At 33.6% G+C, this 15,523-nt stretch overlaps 1 protein-coding gene across 8 annotated transcripts in view; it reads left to right on the top strand.

Annotated features, from left to right (window-relative positions):
* Positions 1–15,523, top strand: part of PPFIA2 (PTPRF interacting protein alpha 2) — a 668,498-nt gene that overhangs the window by 279,054 nt on the left and 373,921 nt on the right. For 2 of the 8 annotated variants that reach the window (XM_051962867.1, XM_051962866.1), the window contains exon 1: positions 9,956–10,370. The exons of the other annotated variants lie outside the window; for them this stretch is intronic. In XM_051962867.1, coding sequence (XP_051818827.1) covers positions 10,209–10,370 — 162 coding nt within the window. In that variant the 5' untranslated portion in view covers positions 9,956–10,208. Of the gene's footprint in view, positions 1–9,955; positions 10,371–15,523 lie in introns of those variants that run through there. 8 annotated transcript variants of the gene reach the window in all.

The following is a 15,523-nucleotide window of genomic DNA, read 5'->3' as shown; positions in this document are numbered from 1 at the left end:
AACAGATAAACAGGCCAAGGTTTTTATGACCTGATTGCTGGTGAATAGGTTGCCATTGTGAAGGTCATCAGTAAGACTGTTTCTTAATTGTGGTTAAAATTTTAAGGGAAAAAATATAAGATTTAAAATATGTTTCCCTGTTGTATCAAATCAGAGAAAATCCCAAATCTTATTCTCAGTCATTGTGGGGTAAGAGACAACATTTAAGATTTTGATGAAGATTATATATAGCCATCCATCCTGTTGAATTCCCAGATGTTACAAAAAAAAAATATCAGAAAGGTTAGATACAGAAATTTCAGATGAAAAAGAAAGTTTATGCATAGCATATTTCAGTTGAGGACTATAAAGACCATTTCAAAATTTCAGCCATAAGATATTTCCATGCTAGTCAAAGGTCAAAGAAGTAGGATTTCAATTGTGTGAGGGCTCATTTGGTGAGATAAACAAGATGGCAGCAGATTTCACAAAGTTAGCCACTGATTAAAATATGTTCTTTTGTCATGTTTAATTAAAAGAAAGTGACAAATAATGAATTGATCTTATGAATCTTTCTCGATAGTGCAGGTAGGAAGACCTAAGTCCTAATTCAGTCTCAGACACTTATTATCTGTGTGAACTTGGGCAAGTTCTTTCACTTCTGTCTCCCTCAGTTTTCTTATTTTTAAAATGAAGATAATGACAACACCTATTTTCCAAGATACTATGAGTATAAAATGTTGTGTTTGTAAAGCACCTTGCAAATCTTTAAAAAGTACCAGTAACTATTATTGTTCTTATTCTTTTCTCTTCTGAACAAGTCATAGATGATATCTCATAAGCTCTATCATTTTTTTCTATTCATCTTGGAAGTTCATATTTATGTGGTGCTTTAAAAGGGAAAATAGTGCTTTGAAATGGATAATGCAGAAATTATCAATCCCCCTTTATAGATATGGAAATGAAGTTAAAGGCCATTGTGACTCATAGTCATATAACTAATAAGTGACTTTGAAACCAGATCTTCTGACTTTAGTCTATCATTCTTTTCATGATCCCTACCACTCAAGAAGAATTTCAATGGCTAGGAACCTCAAGAATTTCTCTGTAATATATGTTTCCTATCCATATAAATGGAAGCTCATTGTGCCAGGCTGTGTTTCTGGGATTATTAAGGGGGATAGAGACTCCTGTCTTATAAGCAGAAAGCCATAATGAGATGGATTCTCCAATGTGGAATAGACCAGTTCTATTTTGCAGAGCTGTAATGGAACACTTGAAAGTTTGTTTTCAGCCATAGCCATTGTGCATTATAGGAAGGAGTTCAGTTCAATTTAAGGAACGTTTATTAGGTCCTTTTTGTTGTCCTGTCCTTTTTCAGTTATGTTTGATTCTTTGTGACCTCATTTGGGTTTGCTATTTTCTTCTCTAGCACATGTTACAAATGAAGTAACGGGGTTAAGGGACTTGTCTAGGGTCACACAGCCAGTAATTGTGAAGCCAGATTTGAACTCAGGATGATGAGTCTTCCTGGCTCCAGATTTGGTGCTCTATCCACTGCACCACTCAGCTGTCCCTAAGTGAGTCCTTACTCTGTTGATTCTAGAGGTCACAAAGGCAAAAATAAAACCATCTTTGCTATCAAGAATCTACTAGCTACTATTTTTTTGAATATAAATGTTTCTCAGTGGCAAAATCAAGTAAGCAATATGTTTTAAGAATTCTGTTTAGATTTCTTTGTTCATTTAGAGTAAAGAATAGATTTCATTAGAATCTATAGTGAAGGGGCAGCTAGGTGGCACAGTGGATAGAGCAGCCCTGAAATCAGGAGGACTAGAGTTCAAATCTGGCCTCAGATACTTAACACTTCCTAGCTGTGTGACCCTGAGCAAATCACTTAACCCCAATTGCCTCATCAAAAAAAAAAAAAAATCTATAGTCAAATAAAAAAAAAATTGCTATCCGGACCAGACCCATAATTTTCTCTGTGGAGTAAGACAGTTTGCTTAACAAGTGAAGGTCACCACCTTCTTTGAAATTTAATTTCTGACATAGTGAAATAAAGAGATGTGCAGAAGCTTATACAACCAATGTGAGTCAGCAGTAAAGATTGAAACCAGTTCCTATTCCAAGAGTGGATTTTTATCCACTGTGCTCTATTAACACACCCACACTATGTGTACATGTATATACACACATACCACTTATAGCAATTGCAGAGTACTTTGCATACATTATGTGTCATCTAGGTCCCACAATGATCCTGTCAAATAGTTATTAAAGTTTCCTTATTCCCATTCCAGAGGTAAGGAAACGAGCCCAGAGAACTTCAATAAATTGCCAATGATAGCATCATTGGTAAGTGTCAGAGATAATATTTGAACTCAGATTTTTGCCTTCAAATCTAGTACTCTACTAAGAGCTCTTTATTCTGTGGTAAAGAATTTTCTTTCCAATTCAATTGTTTTATGTTCTACCTGCTAATTTAACCAACTGACAGTGAACCAGATAAAATAGCATTTTCTCTAAATCCTGAGAAAATATACTTTAGAAACTTTTCCATTTTGAAAGATTTTGGTCCTTAAAATACTAGCATATGTAGTTAGCATATGGGACAAAAGGTGGCCATGGAGACTTTGAAAATAACAAGGTAAAATTTGTATACGTATTATAGATGTGTTAAGTAGTCCTTATTTACAAATTTAACAATTTGGCCAAATAAGACCATCATGCACAAGTTTTGGGTGACATTACATTTGACTAAATCCAAGTTGACTATTAAAAGAATCAGAGAACTAAATGGCTTGGGCAAATGATGAAATGTGAATGCATAAATATGATTAGTAAATTTCACTTCAAGAAGTGATAATGTGGGGATATTAAGATGGCAGAAATTACAGAATTAGTAATTTTAACCATAAATGTGAATGGGATAAACTCTCCCATAGAGCAGAGGCAGATAGCAGACTGGATCAAAAGTTAGAATCCTACAATATGTTGTTTACAGGAAACACATTTAAAGCAGGGTGATACATACAAAGTAAAGGTAATAGATGGGAGCAGAATCTATTATGCTTCAGGTGAAGTCAAAAAAGCAGGGGTAGCCATCCTGATCTCAGATCAAGCATAAGCAAAAATTGATCTAATTAAAAGAGATAAGGAAGGACACTATATCTTGCTAATGGGTAACATAAATGATGAAGCAATATCCATATTAAACATATATGCACCAAGTGTTGTAGCATCTAAATTCTTAAAGGAGAAGTTAAGAGAGTTGTAAGAAGAAATAGATAGCAAAACTATAATAGTGGGAGATCTCAACCTTGCACTCTCAGAATTAGATAAATCAAACCACAAAACAAATACCAAAGAAGTTAAAAAGGTAAATAGAATATTAATAAAGTTAGTTATGATAGATCTTTGGAGAAAACTGCATGGAGACAGAAAGGAGTACATTTTCTTCTCAGCAGTTCATGGAACCTGTACAAAAATTGACCATATATTAGGACATAAAGATCTCAAAATTAAATGCAGAAAGGCATAAATAGTAAATGCATTCTTTTCAGATCACGATGCAATAAAAACTATGTTTAAAAAAAAGCCAGGTGTAAATAGACCAAAAAATAATTGGGAACTAAATAATCTCATCCTAAAGAATAAATGGGTGAAACAGCAAATCATAGACACAATTAATAATTTCACCCAAGAGAATGACACCATATCAAAATTTGTGGGATACAGCCAAAGTGGTAATAAGGGGAAATTTTATATCTTTAGAGGCCTGCCTGAATAAAATAGAGAAAGAAAAGATCAATGAGTTGGGCTTACAACTTAAAAAGCTAAAAAAGAGCAAATTAAAAACCCCCATCAAATACTAAACTTGAAATTCTAAAATTAAAAGGAGAAATTGATAAAATTGAAAATAAAAAAATTATTGAATTAATAAATAAAACTAAGAGTTGGTTTTATGAAAAACCAACAAAAGAGATAAACCTTTGGTAAATCTGATTAGAAAAAGGAAAGAGGAAAATCAAATTGTTAGTCTTAAAAATGAAAAGGGAGAACTTTCCACCAATGAAGAGGAAATTAGAGCAATAATTAGGAGTTACTTTGCCCAATTTTATGCCAATAAATTTGATAACCTAAGTGAAAGGGATGACTTCCTTCAAAAATATAGGCTTCCCAAATTAACAGAGGAAGAAGTAAATTGCTTAAATAGTTCCCATTTTAGAAAAAGAAATAGAACAAGCTATTAATCAACTTCCTAAGAAAAGATGCCCAGGACCAGATGGATTTACATGTGAATTCTACCAAACATTTAAAGAACACTTAACTCCAATGTTATATAAACTATTTGAAAAAAATAGGAAATGAAGGATTCCTACCAAATTTCTTTTGTGACATAGACATGGCACTGATAACTAAACCAGGTAGTTTGCTCTATAATTTTTTTTCTCTGTTTTTAATCTCCCTAATGAATATTGATGCTAAAATCTTAAATGAAATATTAGCAAAAAGATGAAAAAAAAAATCATCCCCAGGATAACACACCATGACCAAGTAGGATTTATACCAGGAATGCAGGGCTGGTTCAATATTAGGAAAACTATTAGCATAATTGACTATATCAATAACCAAATTAACAAAAACCATATGATCATCTCAATAGATGCAGAAAAAACATTTGATAAAATTCAACATCCATTCCTATTAAAAACACTTGAGAGTATAGAAATACATGGGCTTTTCCTTAAAATAATCAAAAACATCTATTTAAAACAATCAGTAGGCATCATATGTAATGGGAATAAACTGGAACCATTCCCAGTAAGATCAGGAGTGAAACAAGGTTGCCCACTATCACCATTACTATTCAATATTGTATTAGAAATGCTAGCTTTGGCAATAAGAGTTGAGAAAGAGATGAAAGGAATTAGAGTAGGTGATGAGGAAACCAAATTATCACTCTTTGCTGATGATATGATAGTATACTTAGAGAACCCCAGAGATTCTCCTAAAAAGCTATTAGAAATAAGCCACAACTTTAGCAAAGTTGCAGGATTCAAAATAAACCCACGTAAATCATCATCATTCTTATATGTCACTAAAAAAATCCAACAGTTAGAGTTACAAAGAGAAATTCCATCTAAAGTAACTGCTGATAGTATAAAATATTTGGGAATCTATCTGCTAAGGGAAAGTCAGGAACTATATGAGCAAAATTACAAAACACTTTCCACACAAATAAAGTCAGATCTAACAATTGGAAAAATATTAAGTGCTCTTGGATAGGTTGAGCAAATATAATAAAGATCACAATACTTCCTAATCTAATTTATTTATTTAGGGCTATACCAATCAGACTCCCAAGAAACTATTTTAATGACCTAGAAAAAATAACAACAAAATTCATCTGGAAGAACAAAAGGTCAAGACTAATGAAAGAAAAAAATCAAATGAAGGTGGCCTGGCAGTACCAGATCTAAAATTATATTATAAAGCAGCGGTCACCAAAACCATTTGGTATTGACTAAGAAATAGACTAGTTGATCAGTGGAATAGGTTAGGTTCACAGGACAAAATAGTCAATAACTTTAATAATCTAGTGTTTGACAAACCCAGAGACCCCAGATTTTGGGACAAGAATTCACTGTTTGACAAAAACTGCTGGGAAAATGGGAAATTAGTATGGCAGAAACTAGGCATTGACTCACACTTAACACCATACCCCAAGATAAGATCAAAATGAGTTCATGATCTAGTCATAAACAATGAGATTATAAATAAATTAGAAGAACATAGGATAGTTTACCTCTCAGACTTGTGGAGGAAGAAAGAATTTGTGACCAAAGAAGAACTAGAGATCATTACTGATCACAAAATAGAAAATTTTGATTATGTCAAATTAAAAAGCTTTTGTACAAACAAAACTAATGCAGACAAGATTAGAAGGGTAACATTAAACTGGCAAAACATTTTTACAGTCAAAGGTTCTGATACAGGCCTCATTTCCATAATATATGAAGAATTGACTCTAATTTATAAGCAATCAAGCCATTCTCCAATTGATAACTGGTTAAAGAATATGAACAGACAATTTTCAGATGAAGAAATTGAAACTATTTCTAGCCATATGAAAAGATGCCCAAAGTCATTATTAATCAGAAAAAATGTAAATTAAGACAACTCTGAGATACTACTACATACCTCTCAGATTGACTAGGATGACAGGAAAAGATAATACGAAATATTGGAGGGGATGTGGAAAAACAGGGACACTGATACATTGTTGGTGGAATTGTGAATACATCCAGCCATTCTGGAGAGCAGTTTGGAATTATGCTCAGAAAGTTATCAAATTGTGCATACCTTTTGATCCAGCAATGTTACTACTGGGTTTATATCCCAAAGAGATATCAAAGAAGGGAAAGGGACCTGTATGTGCCAAAATGTTTGTGGCAACCCCTTTTCCTAGTGGCTAGAAACTAGAAATTGACTGGATGTCCATCTATTGGAGAATGGCTGAGTAAATTGTGCTATATGAATGTTATGGAATATTATTGTTCTGTAAGAAATGATCAGTAGGAAGATTTCAAAAAAGCCTGGAGAGACTTAAATGAACTGATAACAAGTGAAATGAGTAGGACCAGGAGATCATTATATATTTCAACAACAATACTATATGATGATCAATTCTGATGTACGTGGCTCTCTTCAACAATGAGATGAACCAAATCAGATCCATTTGTTCAATAATGAAGAGCTACACCCAGCAAAAGAACTCTGGGAAATGAGTGTGAATTACTACATAGCATTTCTGATACCTCTGTTTTTGTCTGCTTGCATTTTTGATTTCCTTCTCAGGTTAATTTTATATTATTTCAAAGTCTGATTCTTCTTGTGCAGCAAAATAACTATATGGATATAGATACATATATTGTATTTACCATAAACTTTAACATATTTAACATGTATTGGTCTACCTGTCATCTGGGGGAGGGGGTGGGGAGAAGGAAGGGAAAAGTTGGAACAGAAGGTTTTGCAATTGTCGATGCTGAAAAATTACCCATGCAGATATCTTGTAAAAAAAAAAAACTATAATAATAAAAAAAGAAAAAAAAGAAATGAAAATAACCTACTGTGTGCATGCTGAGTAGGGTGTTGGACTAAATAATGTACTTAGAACTTTTATCTGACATTCCTCTACTATTAAATTTTATTGCTTTGAGTATTCTTAGTGTCTACCCTAGGCAAAGATAATAGCTGAAATTACTATCTTTTGTACTTAATTCTGACTTTAGAGAGGTTGGTGGTTTTATTAGGATAGAAGGTAATGTCTGGTCCTGTGTCTTATTGGGCATCTTCCTGCCTCTAGACTTGCTAGCTGGTTATATGACCATGGTCAAATAAGTTAACTTCTCAGAGCCCTGAGACTTTTATTGTTCATTCATTTCAAATATGACTGATTCTTTGTGACCCCATTTGGAGTTTTCTTGGCAAGGATACTGGAGAGGTTTAGTTTGACATTTTTTTTCTCTAGATCATTTTACAGATAAGGAAACTGAAGCAAAGAAATTTAAGTGACTTGCTCAGAGTCAGACAGCTACAAAGTGTCTGAATCCAAATTAAACCCAGGAAGATGAGTCTTCCAGGGTTGGTATTGTATTCATTGTGCCACTCAGCTATCCCATCCACCTAATTCCCTCATCCCTTGAGATTTGCTGAGTGGTTAAGTTGCTTTGCATTGTTTTAATGATTGTAGTTACCACACTGTGATTGGTATTTTTTGTTATTGTTCAGTTCTTTCAGTTGTATCTAATTATTTGTGACCCCTTTTAGAATTTTCTTGGCAAAGATATTGGAATAGTTTTTCCAATTTCTTCTCCAACTCATTTTACAGTTGAGAAAACAGAGTTAAACGAGGTTAAGTGCACAGGATCACACAGTTACTAAGTGTGTGAGGCTGCTCAGGAATATGACCTTGTCCATTTTAATTTCCCAAACCAAAATTTTGCATGTAACTACTCAAAGAGATTTAAACAACTCTGATCTCCTGAACCTTTGATGGGAGATCAATATTTACACCAATAAATAAAGACAATATAATATGAAGAGGAATGAAGGAAGGAGGAGATCACTTAAGAAGTGACTTTATTATCAACTAGTGACTTAATTGCCAAAAGACAAACAACTATTGTTCACAGGAGAGAAGAATCTCATCCAGGTGTGACTTTTTATTCAGAAAAAAGACATAATATAGAAAACTTGGACTTATTCTATCTTTCCCAGTCATATAGAATTGGGCCTGTTTTCATAGTTTCATAGTATCAAATGAAGGTACTTTCTTTTTGGTACACACCAATGTAAAGCTCTAGTGGAGAATTTTTTTAAAAGATTAAAAGAAAAAAACTAGCGTAACATTATTTGACTTATGATAGACTCAGAACAATCTTAACTACTTCAAATTCTTTGATTCTCTAGGGTGGATAAACTCATGCAGCAAACATTGTCTCCCTCCCAAATTTGCCTTCTCTTAGTCTCCACCTTGGAAATGTGTAAATGGAACATTTATTTTTGCCACTAAAAGGTGCCAAGTGATTTGAATATGATCTTTAATGTTTTCCTACTGGCTGAATACACTGTGGGTTAACTTGGGTGTTGGGAACATTGCTTGCTGTGTGAACATTTGTCTGAAAGTAACATATTGGGATTTTAAGAAAGCTTTCTTGTGCCTAAGAAATCTCTTGAAACAATAACAAGAGTTTTTGTCTTGGATCTGTGGAAGATTTAAGGGAAAACCTGAATAGAACTTGGAAAGAATGAAGTATGGTAGGGTTGTTATTTGTGTTGCTGGAGAAATTATTCCCATCAGCGACATCATGGACCCTTCAAGGTACAAAGTTTTAAATTTGTAGGAGGCTTAATTTCTTCAAGAACGTATTTATTTGTTATTATGAAAGTGATACAATGAATATAAAGCTTAGCATCAAAGATTCTTAATTTGGGGTCTTTTAACTTTCAAAAAATATTTTGATAACTGTATTGCAGTATCATTAATGTGTGTTGTATTCCTATACATTTTGGGTTTACTTAATTAAGTATACTGGCACTTAAAATCCTTATTCTGAGAAAGTGATCATAGGCTTCATTAGACTGCTGATGGGGTATAATTTGCACAAACATATATACACATACAAATACTTATGCATGCATATCACATAATTAAGAATCTTTACATTTTTAAAGAAAAAGGCAAATTGAATAAATGACATAATTCATAATATCATAGCTTTAGAGCAGAGAAGCATAGAAAAGAAAATATATAAGTCAAGCTTCTGAATTTACAAATCAAGATATTGTGATTCAGAAAACTGAAATGACTTGTACAGAGTCATGTAGGCAGGAAGTGACAGAGGAATGAAATAGATAGAAATGGAAAAGAATAAAATATAATCTTAGTTTATAAAAAGTTTGTGGCACATGGGACTCATAAAGACAAAGCTCTCTTTTTTTTTTTTTTTGTATGTGTGTGTGTGTACTTTGTATTAAAAAGCATCCTAGATACTTAATTGCTACATGTTACTATTTTCTATCCACTAATTTACTTTGGTTTAATTTGTATTATAAATAATGAATTTAAATACATCTGTTTTTAAAGCTTTAATACGAAAATAATACAGAAATCTTTCTATTAATGAACAGGAAACAATGGAAGAAAAGAGTAAGGCGTGCCCTGGAATATAATAGATCCAAATCATTTGTTGTTATACACTGTTTTATATATACTAGGAAGCATGCTTCAGGCTAGTCAGAAGAGGTCCTCTGTAATACGCTATGCATGCTTGCCTGAAATGAAACTGTATGTTATTGGTTAACCAGGATGTTTAGCATAATCACTCTGCTAGACTGTGGTGGAGGGAGGTGATTATCACTGAGAACAGATGGGCAGGTCCAAAGCATTGCCAGATTCTGAAAAGCTACATTTATTGTTGGTTCTAGCTTTCTTTCCTTCCGTGCTCCTTATTTTATGTCTGTGTATGTAGTGGTTTTGCTGTTTATTTATTTATTTTTCATGAGTGTTCCACAGAACTAGTTGAACGTAAGGTCACTGCCTGGTGACCTTCCAGATGAGCTCTGAAACGTGGGAGTGAGGGATTCAAAATGCTCTCGCTGTGAATATCTGGAGGGATGGGGCAGATTTCATTTTATATTATAGCGTCCCTAAATGCATGAGAGGATTTATCTGTATGCTTAGTGCTCTCCTCTGCATCTGGAGCTTCTTGTGGATTGTACTGTCTCTGGGATCAGAAATGATTTTCTCGGATATGAACACCGTTCCTGGCTCCCCTAAAGTGCATCCTCCTAATGGGACCCGGTTTTATACTTTTCAAGTAAGTGTGCTTTATTAGTTTACAGTCCTTAAGGAGTTCAAATGAAGTTTAAAAAAAAAAAACTTTTAATAAAGGGAAGCAGCAAAGGATGGGAAACTGCAGCGTGAAGTTATAGAAAAGGGGATTTGAAATTGATCATATTCAAGACAGTTCACTTCCACATTCTGTTTCTTCCTGAATGAGTACTGAAATGACATAAGGACTTTTACTAAATCAAAACAAGGTTGAATTTTTTTATTTGCAAGATCGTTTTCCTTAAAGGCTTATTAGACATGATTTGTTTTGTAATATCAGCCATAGACATGTTGCTGTCCCTGATGAGTATTTGATAGGCACTTTCTCACAAATCTCAAATTGAGTAGAATGAAAAAAAAATTTGGCAAAACTTTGTAAACTGTTTATTAGACTTGGAAAATGCCCTGATCATCTCATCTATAGCTTAACACCTGATCTTACATTAATTATAATTAGTGGCTGAGTGATATTAATACTGTATTTATTGAGATTTTCATCTTTTTCAATAGGGTATATGTTAACTGAGCCAAAGGTTTTGCTATGTTATAAAAGGGTTCAAGTGATTTGTATGAATCTGAAATGCAAAGCTGTTATTTCTGGTATTTCAAAAGTATTTGCATAAATAGAATCATCAGTCTAGTGAAGAGGGAAATCTGTATTAAAGCTGAACAAATCTCCCCTCTTTTTTCTTCTTCCCAAAATTAGGCATTTTAAAGCTGAGGTTTTCTTTATAATTTAGACACATCAGTATTAAAAATAAACACCTCTCCACTTTTCCTCTCCATAGTCCATTGTAAATTAATAAAAATCTCCATACCCTAATTTGATTTAGCTTACTAACTGTCAACAAGAAGTGAAATATGAAAGTCTAGACAACATAACTTGCAATCACGGAGCTAACAAGAGAATTTCAAGTTGTGAAATAAAGATTGGAAAAGCACATGTCTCCTTTGTTGTTCCCACTGAGCTTCACAAACTGTGAGCCCTAGATATAATTATTCTTTGCCCCTCCACCCCCATTGCTTCCCCCCTCCACTTTCTCTTTTTATACTACTATTTTTAATCCTTCTCTGCTTGCTAGCTTTACACTGATGTCTGCTGATAGTGGAAGGCTGTACTGTTGGAGTGTATTCTCGCCAGTCCCTGTGGTGATGGGCAGAGCATGGCAGTGATTCAGAAAGGCAGGTGCCCTGGGGCTGTCTTTCCTCTGAAGGACCACTTCTTGCTTCTCTCCTTGAAATATGAGTGCTGTTTGCAATATCCTGTATTTAGGATCTTAGGTACTGTGTACCACATTAGGGATTCTAGCCTCATCTCAAGTTCAAGTTTCTGTATTTTCAGTCATCACACAGCCTTGTCATTGTGACTTATGTGTCAGGGTGTTTTTTTTTTTTTTTTGGAGGGGGGGAGGGAGAGGAGAAAGGGACTCCAAATTTTTTCAGTTTCCAAATCTCAAAGATTTCAAATATAAAAATCAAATATAAGTTGGCAAGATGTTTGTTCTTCTGCTCTGCTTATATATAAATTGGTGAATGATCCTAAGAAACTCAACTATGTCTGGAATTAAAGACTGTCTTTGTAGTGTTTACATACTTGAGGGATGGGCCAAGGTAGAGGAAGTCTCTTTGCATGAAAGTACATGCTTGGTTGAGTCCCCTGCTTTGTTTCTGATGAAAACAAAGAACTATAATTTTCTTCCTTTCATTTTTTTCTCTGTAGTAGATTTGCCAGAGTAAATCTTTAATTGGAATGCTGTAATAAGGAAGATGATATTGTTATAGTGGCATAAATCAAGTACTTATGTTTGAAGATATCTTTGAAACAGTATTTCATTAAATATAAAATGACATTTTTCTGTTCAAAAGGTTGAGCTAAAAAAATTATTCAAATCTGACATAGAAGTTATCTTTTGCATTCAGCCAAGGTAGATTAGTAAAAATAAAAGTGTGCTTTAATTCTCTGTGATTGAATGCTCAGAATATCTTTGTATTATTTTGATGAAATTGCACTTTAAGCTAAAGAAGAGTAAAACTTAAAGTTTAAAATGGAGTAGGTGAGGAATTGAAATTTACTAAAATCACATAACTTTTAAAAAATTGTTTCCATTTTTAGTCAAGCATTTTACCATAAAGGCTTTTAGAGAAATTAAGTTCAATTTTTATCCTCAGTCTGAGTTAGTGTTTCTAATTCATTGGTGATTTCTCAGGCACATTACCCACTTTGATAATTTTATACGTGTGTGATTACAGTAGAAAGATATCTATGCTTATATTCTCCACCTCAGAGTAGCCTAGAATTGTACATTTTGATGAGCTCTGATTTGAGTTGTCTTCACTGAATTGCTTATGAAGGCTTTAAAGTACGAGAAAAGTTATTGAGCTTTGATGCCTGATTTTTTTTTTTCTAACTAAAGCAATTAAAGTGGTTATAAAAATGAATTGGTTATGCCATGTAGAATTTTAGAGCACAGTTATACTTTGGAATTTTTTTTTTCATTTGGGGAAAAACTTTTTGGGAAGCAAGGGGTAGGTTAGAGAATAATGTAATTCTTGGATCAACTCTGTGTGTGTGTGTGTGTGTGTGTGTGTGTGTGTCTGTCTGTCTGTCTGTCTGTCTGTCTATATGTGTGATCTGTCCCCCATCCTCTAGGCTATTTGTTTTATGCCTTTGAGTAGATTACAGGGAAGGCAACCCCTCAGAGAGGAAAACGACAGTAATGGGATAGGAGTGGCAATCTGAAATTAACTTAAGCTTTAGGGTCCTTCTTCACAGGATGAAGGAAGACTCAGATATTATAGGAAACTAGTCTTTGCATGGGGAGGAAATGTGTTTCCCAGTATTTGTGTCCTGGGGGAAATCCCCATTGTTCAAACATAGTTATATCTTCACATAGAACAAGAAAACACCTTAGAGATTATGTCCTCTACATAATCATGTTTTTGGAGATTTTTCATAACTAAAAAGAAAATGAAGAAGGCTAAAGCAAATGCAATTAAGATAAAGTAAGTACAGTTATCCCTTCCACATTGCCACTTTCTCTTTTGTGATTTTAATATATTGAGGGTCAACATAAAATTAAATGGGAATTTTCTGGGAGTTTTGTGAAAACTACAAGTGACAGGAAAAAAATGTTTTGAAATTCAGAAATAAACTCTCTCTCTCTCTCTCTTTCTTTCTCTCTCTCTGTGTGTGTGTGTATGTATATATATATATATATATATAATATTGTGTAATATCCATGCATTTTGTCTTTCATTGCCTTAATACTTCAGACTTCTCTCTCTGGTATGAAGGAAGGGCCAAAAATTTTTACATAGATTTTTCCAAATTGCAGAGGATTCTGTGCCCCTAACTTCTGTGATGTGGAAGGGATAACTTTTTGTCAATTTTATGCCTATGAAGTAATGATTCAGCAGTTATAGTTCAGGTATTTCATTATTGTGGTTCTTTGTTATTATCTTTAAGAAAAGCTTTTTATTTTTCAAAATACATGCCAAGATAATTTTCAACATTCACCCTTGCAAAACCTTTTGTTACAAATTTTTCTCCCTCCCTCTCCCCCTTTCCCCCTTCCCTAGACAGCAAGTAATTCAATATAGATTCAACATATGCAGTTCTCTTAAACATATTCCTCATGTATCATGCTGCATAAGAAAAATCAGATCTAAAAAGAAAAAAATGAGAAAAAATAAACAAACAATAACATGATTTGTTAGGTTTTTTCCAAAGTGTAACGGAAATCTGGTAAACTTAATGGCAAAAGGGTAGTCTATTAATGAGTGTTACTATTCCCAGGGATATTTGCATTTCATCTTGGATTTATGAACATCTCAATTCTTCTAAGTTTGTGAATTCCCACTAATATGAAAGAATAGTGGAAAAAGTGCCCGTTTTGCTTGATGATCTTCTCATGCCCTTCAAATCATACCACTAAAAAGATAATCTTATCTACCCTAAGAATCTTCCTCAGGGGAAAAAGAAAACATTACACTAAATCAATGTATTAAAAGAGCTTTATTTTCATGGATTTAATTATTTAATTAATAATTTAATTCATTGATTTAAAAATCAAGTGATTAAAATACAAAAAATTTACTATTACACTGTGATTATATTCTCTCCTATATAATAATATGCTTTAATACTTTATTATTCCCAGACCTCATTGTTATGAGTGTTCCCACTTATGATGCAGATTTTCAGTCTATTCATGTATTCCCATCCCTTTTAACTATAGTTTTTGTCCTATAATCCTCATGTAGCTACTTCACTTCACTTCTTATAGTCTTGCTTGTACTTTTTTGACAAGAGGAGGATTCCAGTGGGGCTTATGAGTTGTCCAGTGGGGCCTGGTAATTCCCTTTTCTCATTGTCCAATTTAACCAACTTCTCTCCCCATCCTCACCTCCTACCTGTTCATTTATGGCGTCTTGTGAACACTATTAGCACATACCACTAGTGTAAAAATATACAGGGAAAGGGTGATAGAGGAGATTTGTTTGTTCAGCATTAAGATTTTGGGCTTCATCTGTAAACTTTTCAGAATTTGCAACGATAATGTAAATAATTTAGGAACTCTGAACTTTGTGGTAGATTTTCCTTAACAAGAAAAGCCAAGGATCTTATTATGATTTACATTTTCCACCTAGAGTCTTTATGCTCTATGCAAATTATTAATAGATGATATTTCTAAAAATTTCCTTCCTCTCCCCTCACAGATCATGAACGTTATTAATGTGCATTTTTTTTATAGGTAATTAAAGCCACATGTAACCATGGAATCAAGGTGGGAAGCTGTGATATTTGGAGTCATCTTGCTTTACCTTAAGATTAGAATTGATTTCCCCTTGTTCTGATCAAAGTTTAGGAGAAACATGGACTGGGGAAAACTCTCTATTTTAGCACTACATTCTTTAAAGAAATAAACATTCTAGAGAACAGTTTTCCTCTATAATCAGGTTTTTTTTTGTCTGATTTTGTGATTTAATTGGTGTGGGACACTTTTAGGGGGAAATTCCTATCTCAGTCAAGATCAGAAAATTCTCTGCAGCTAATAATTGCAAAGAATTTTAGGAGGTATTGAAAGGTCATTTACCTTGCCCAGGATCATAGAGTCACAACGTGTGTTGAAGTTAGGA

The sequence above is a fragment of the Antechinus flavipes genome, chromosome 5, assembly GCF_016432865.1.
Source record: "Antechinus flavipes isolate AdamAnt ecotype Samford, QLD, Australia chromosome 5, AdamAnt_v2, whole genome shotgun sequence".
NCBI lineage: Eukaryota > Metazoa > Chordata > Mammalia > Dasyuromorphia > Dasyuridae > Antechinus > Antechinus flavipes.
This window is presented reverse-complemented; position numbering and strand designations above follow the sequence as displayed.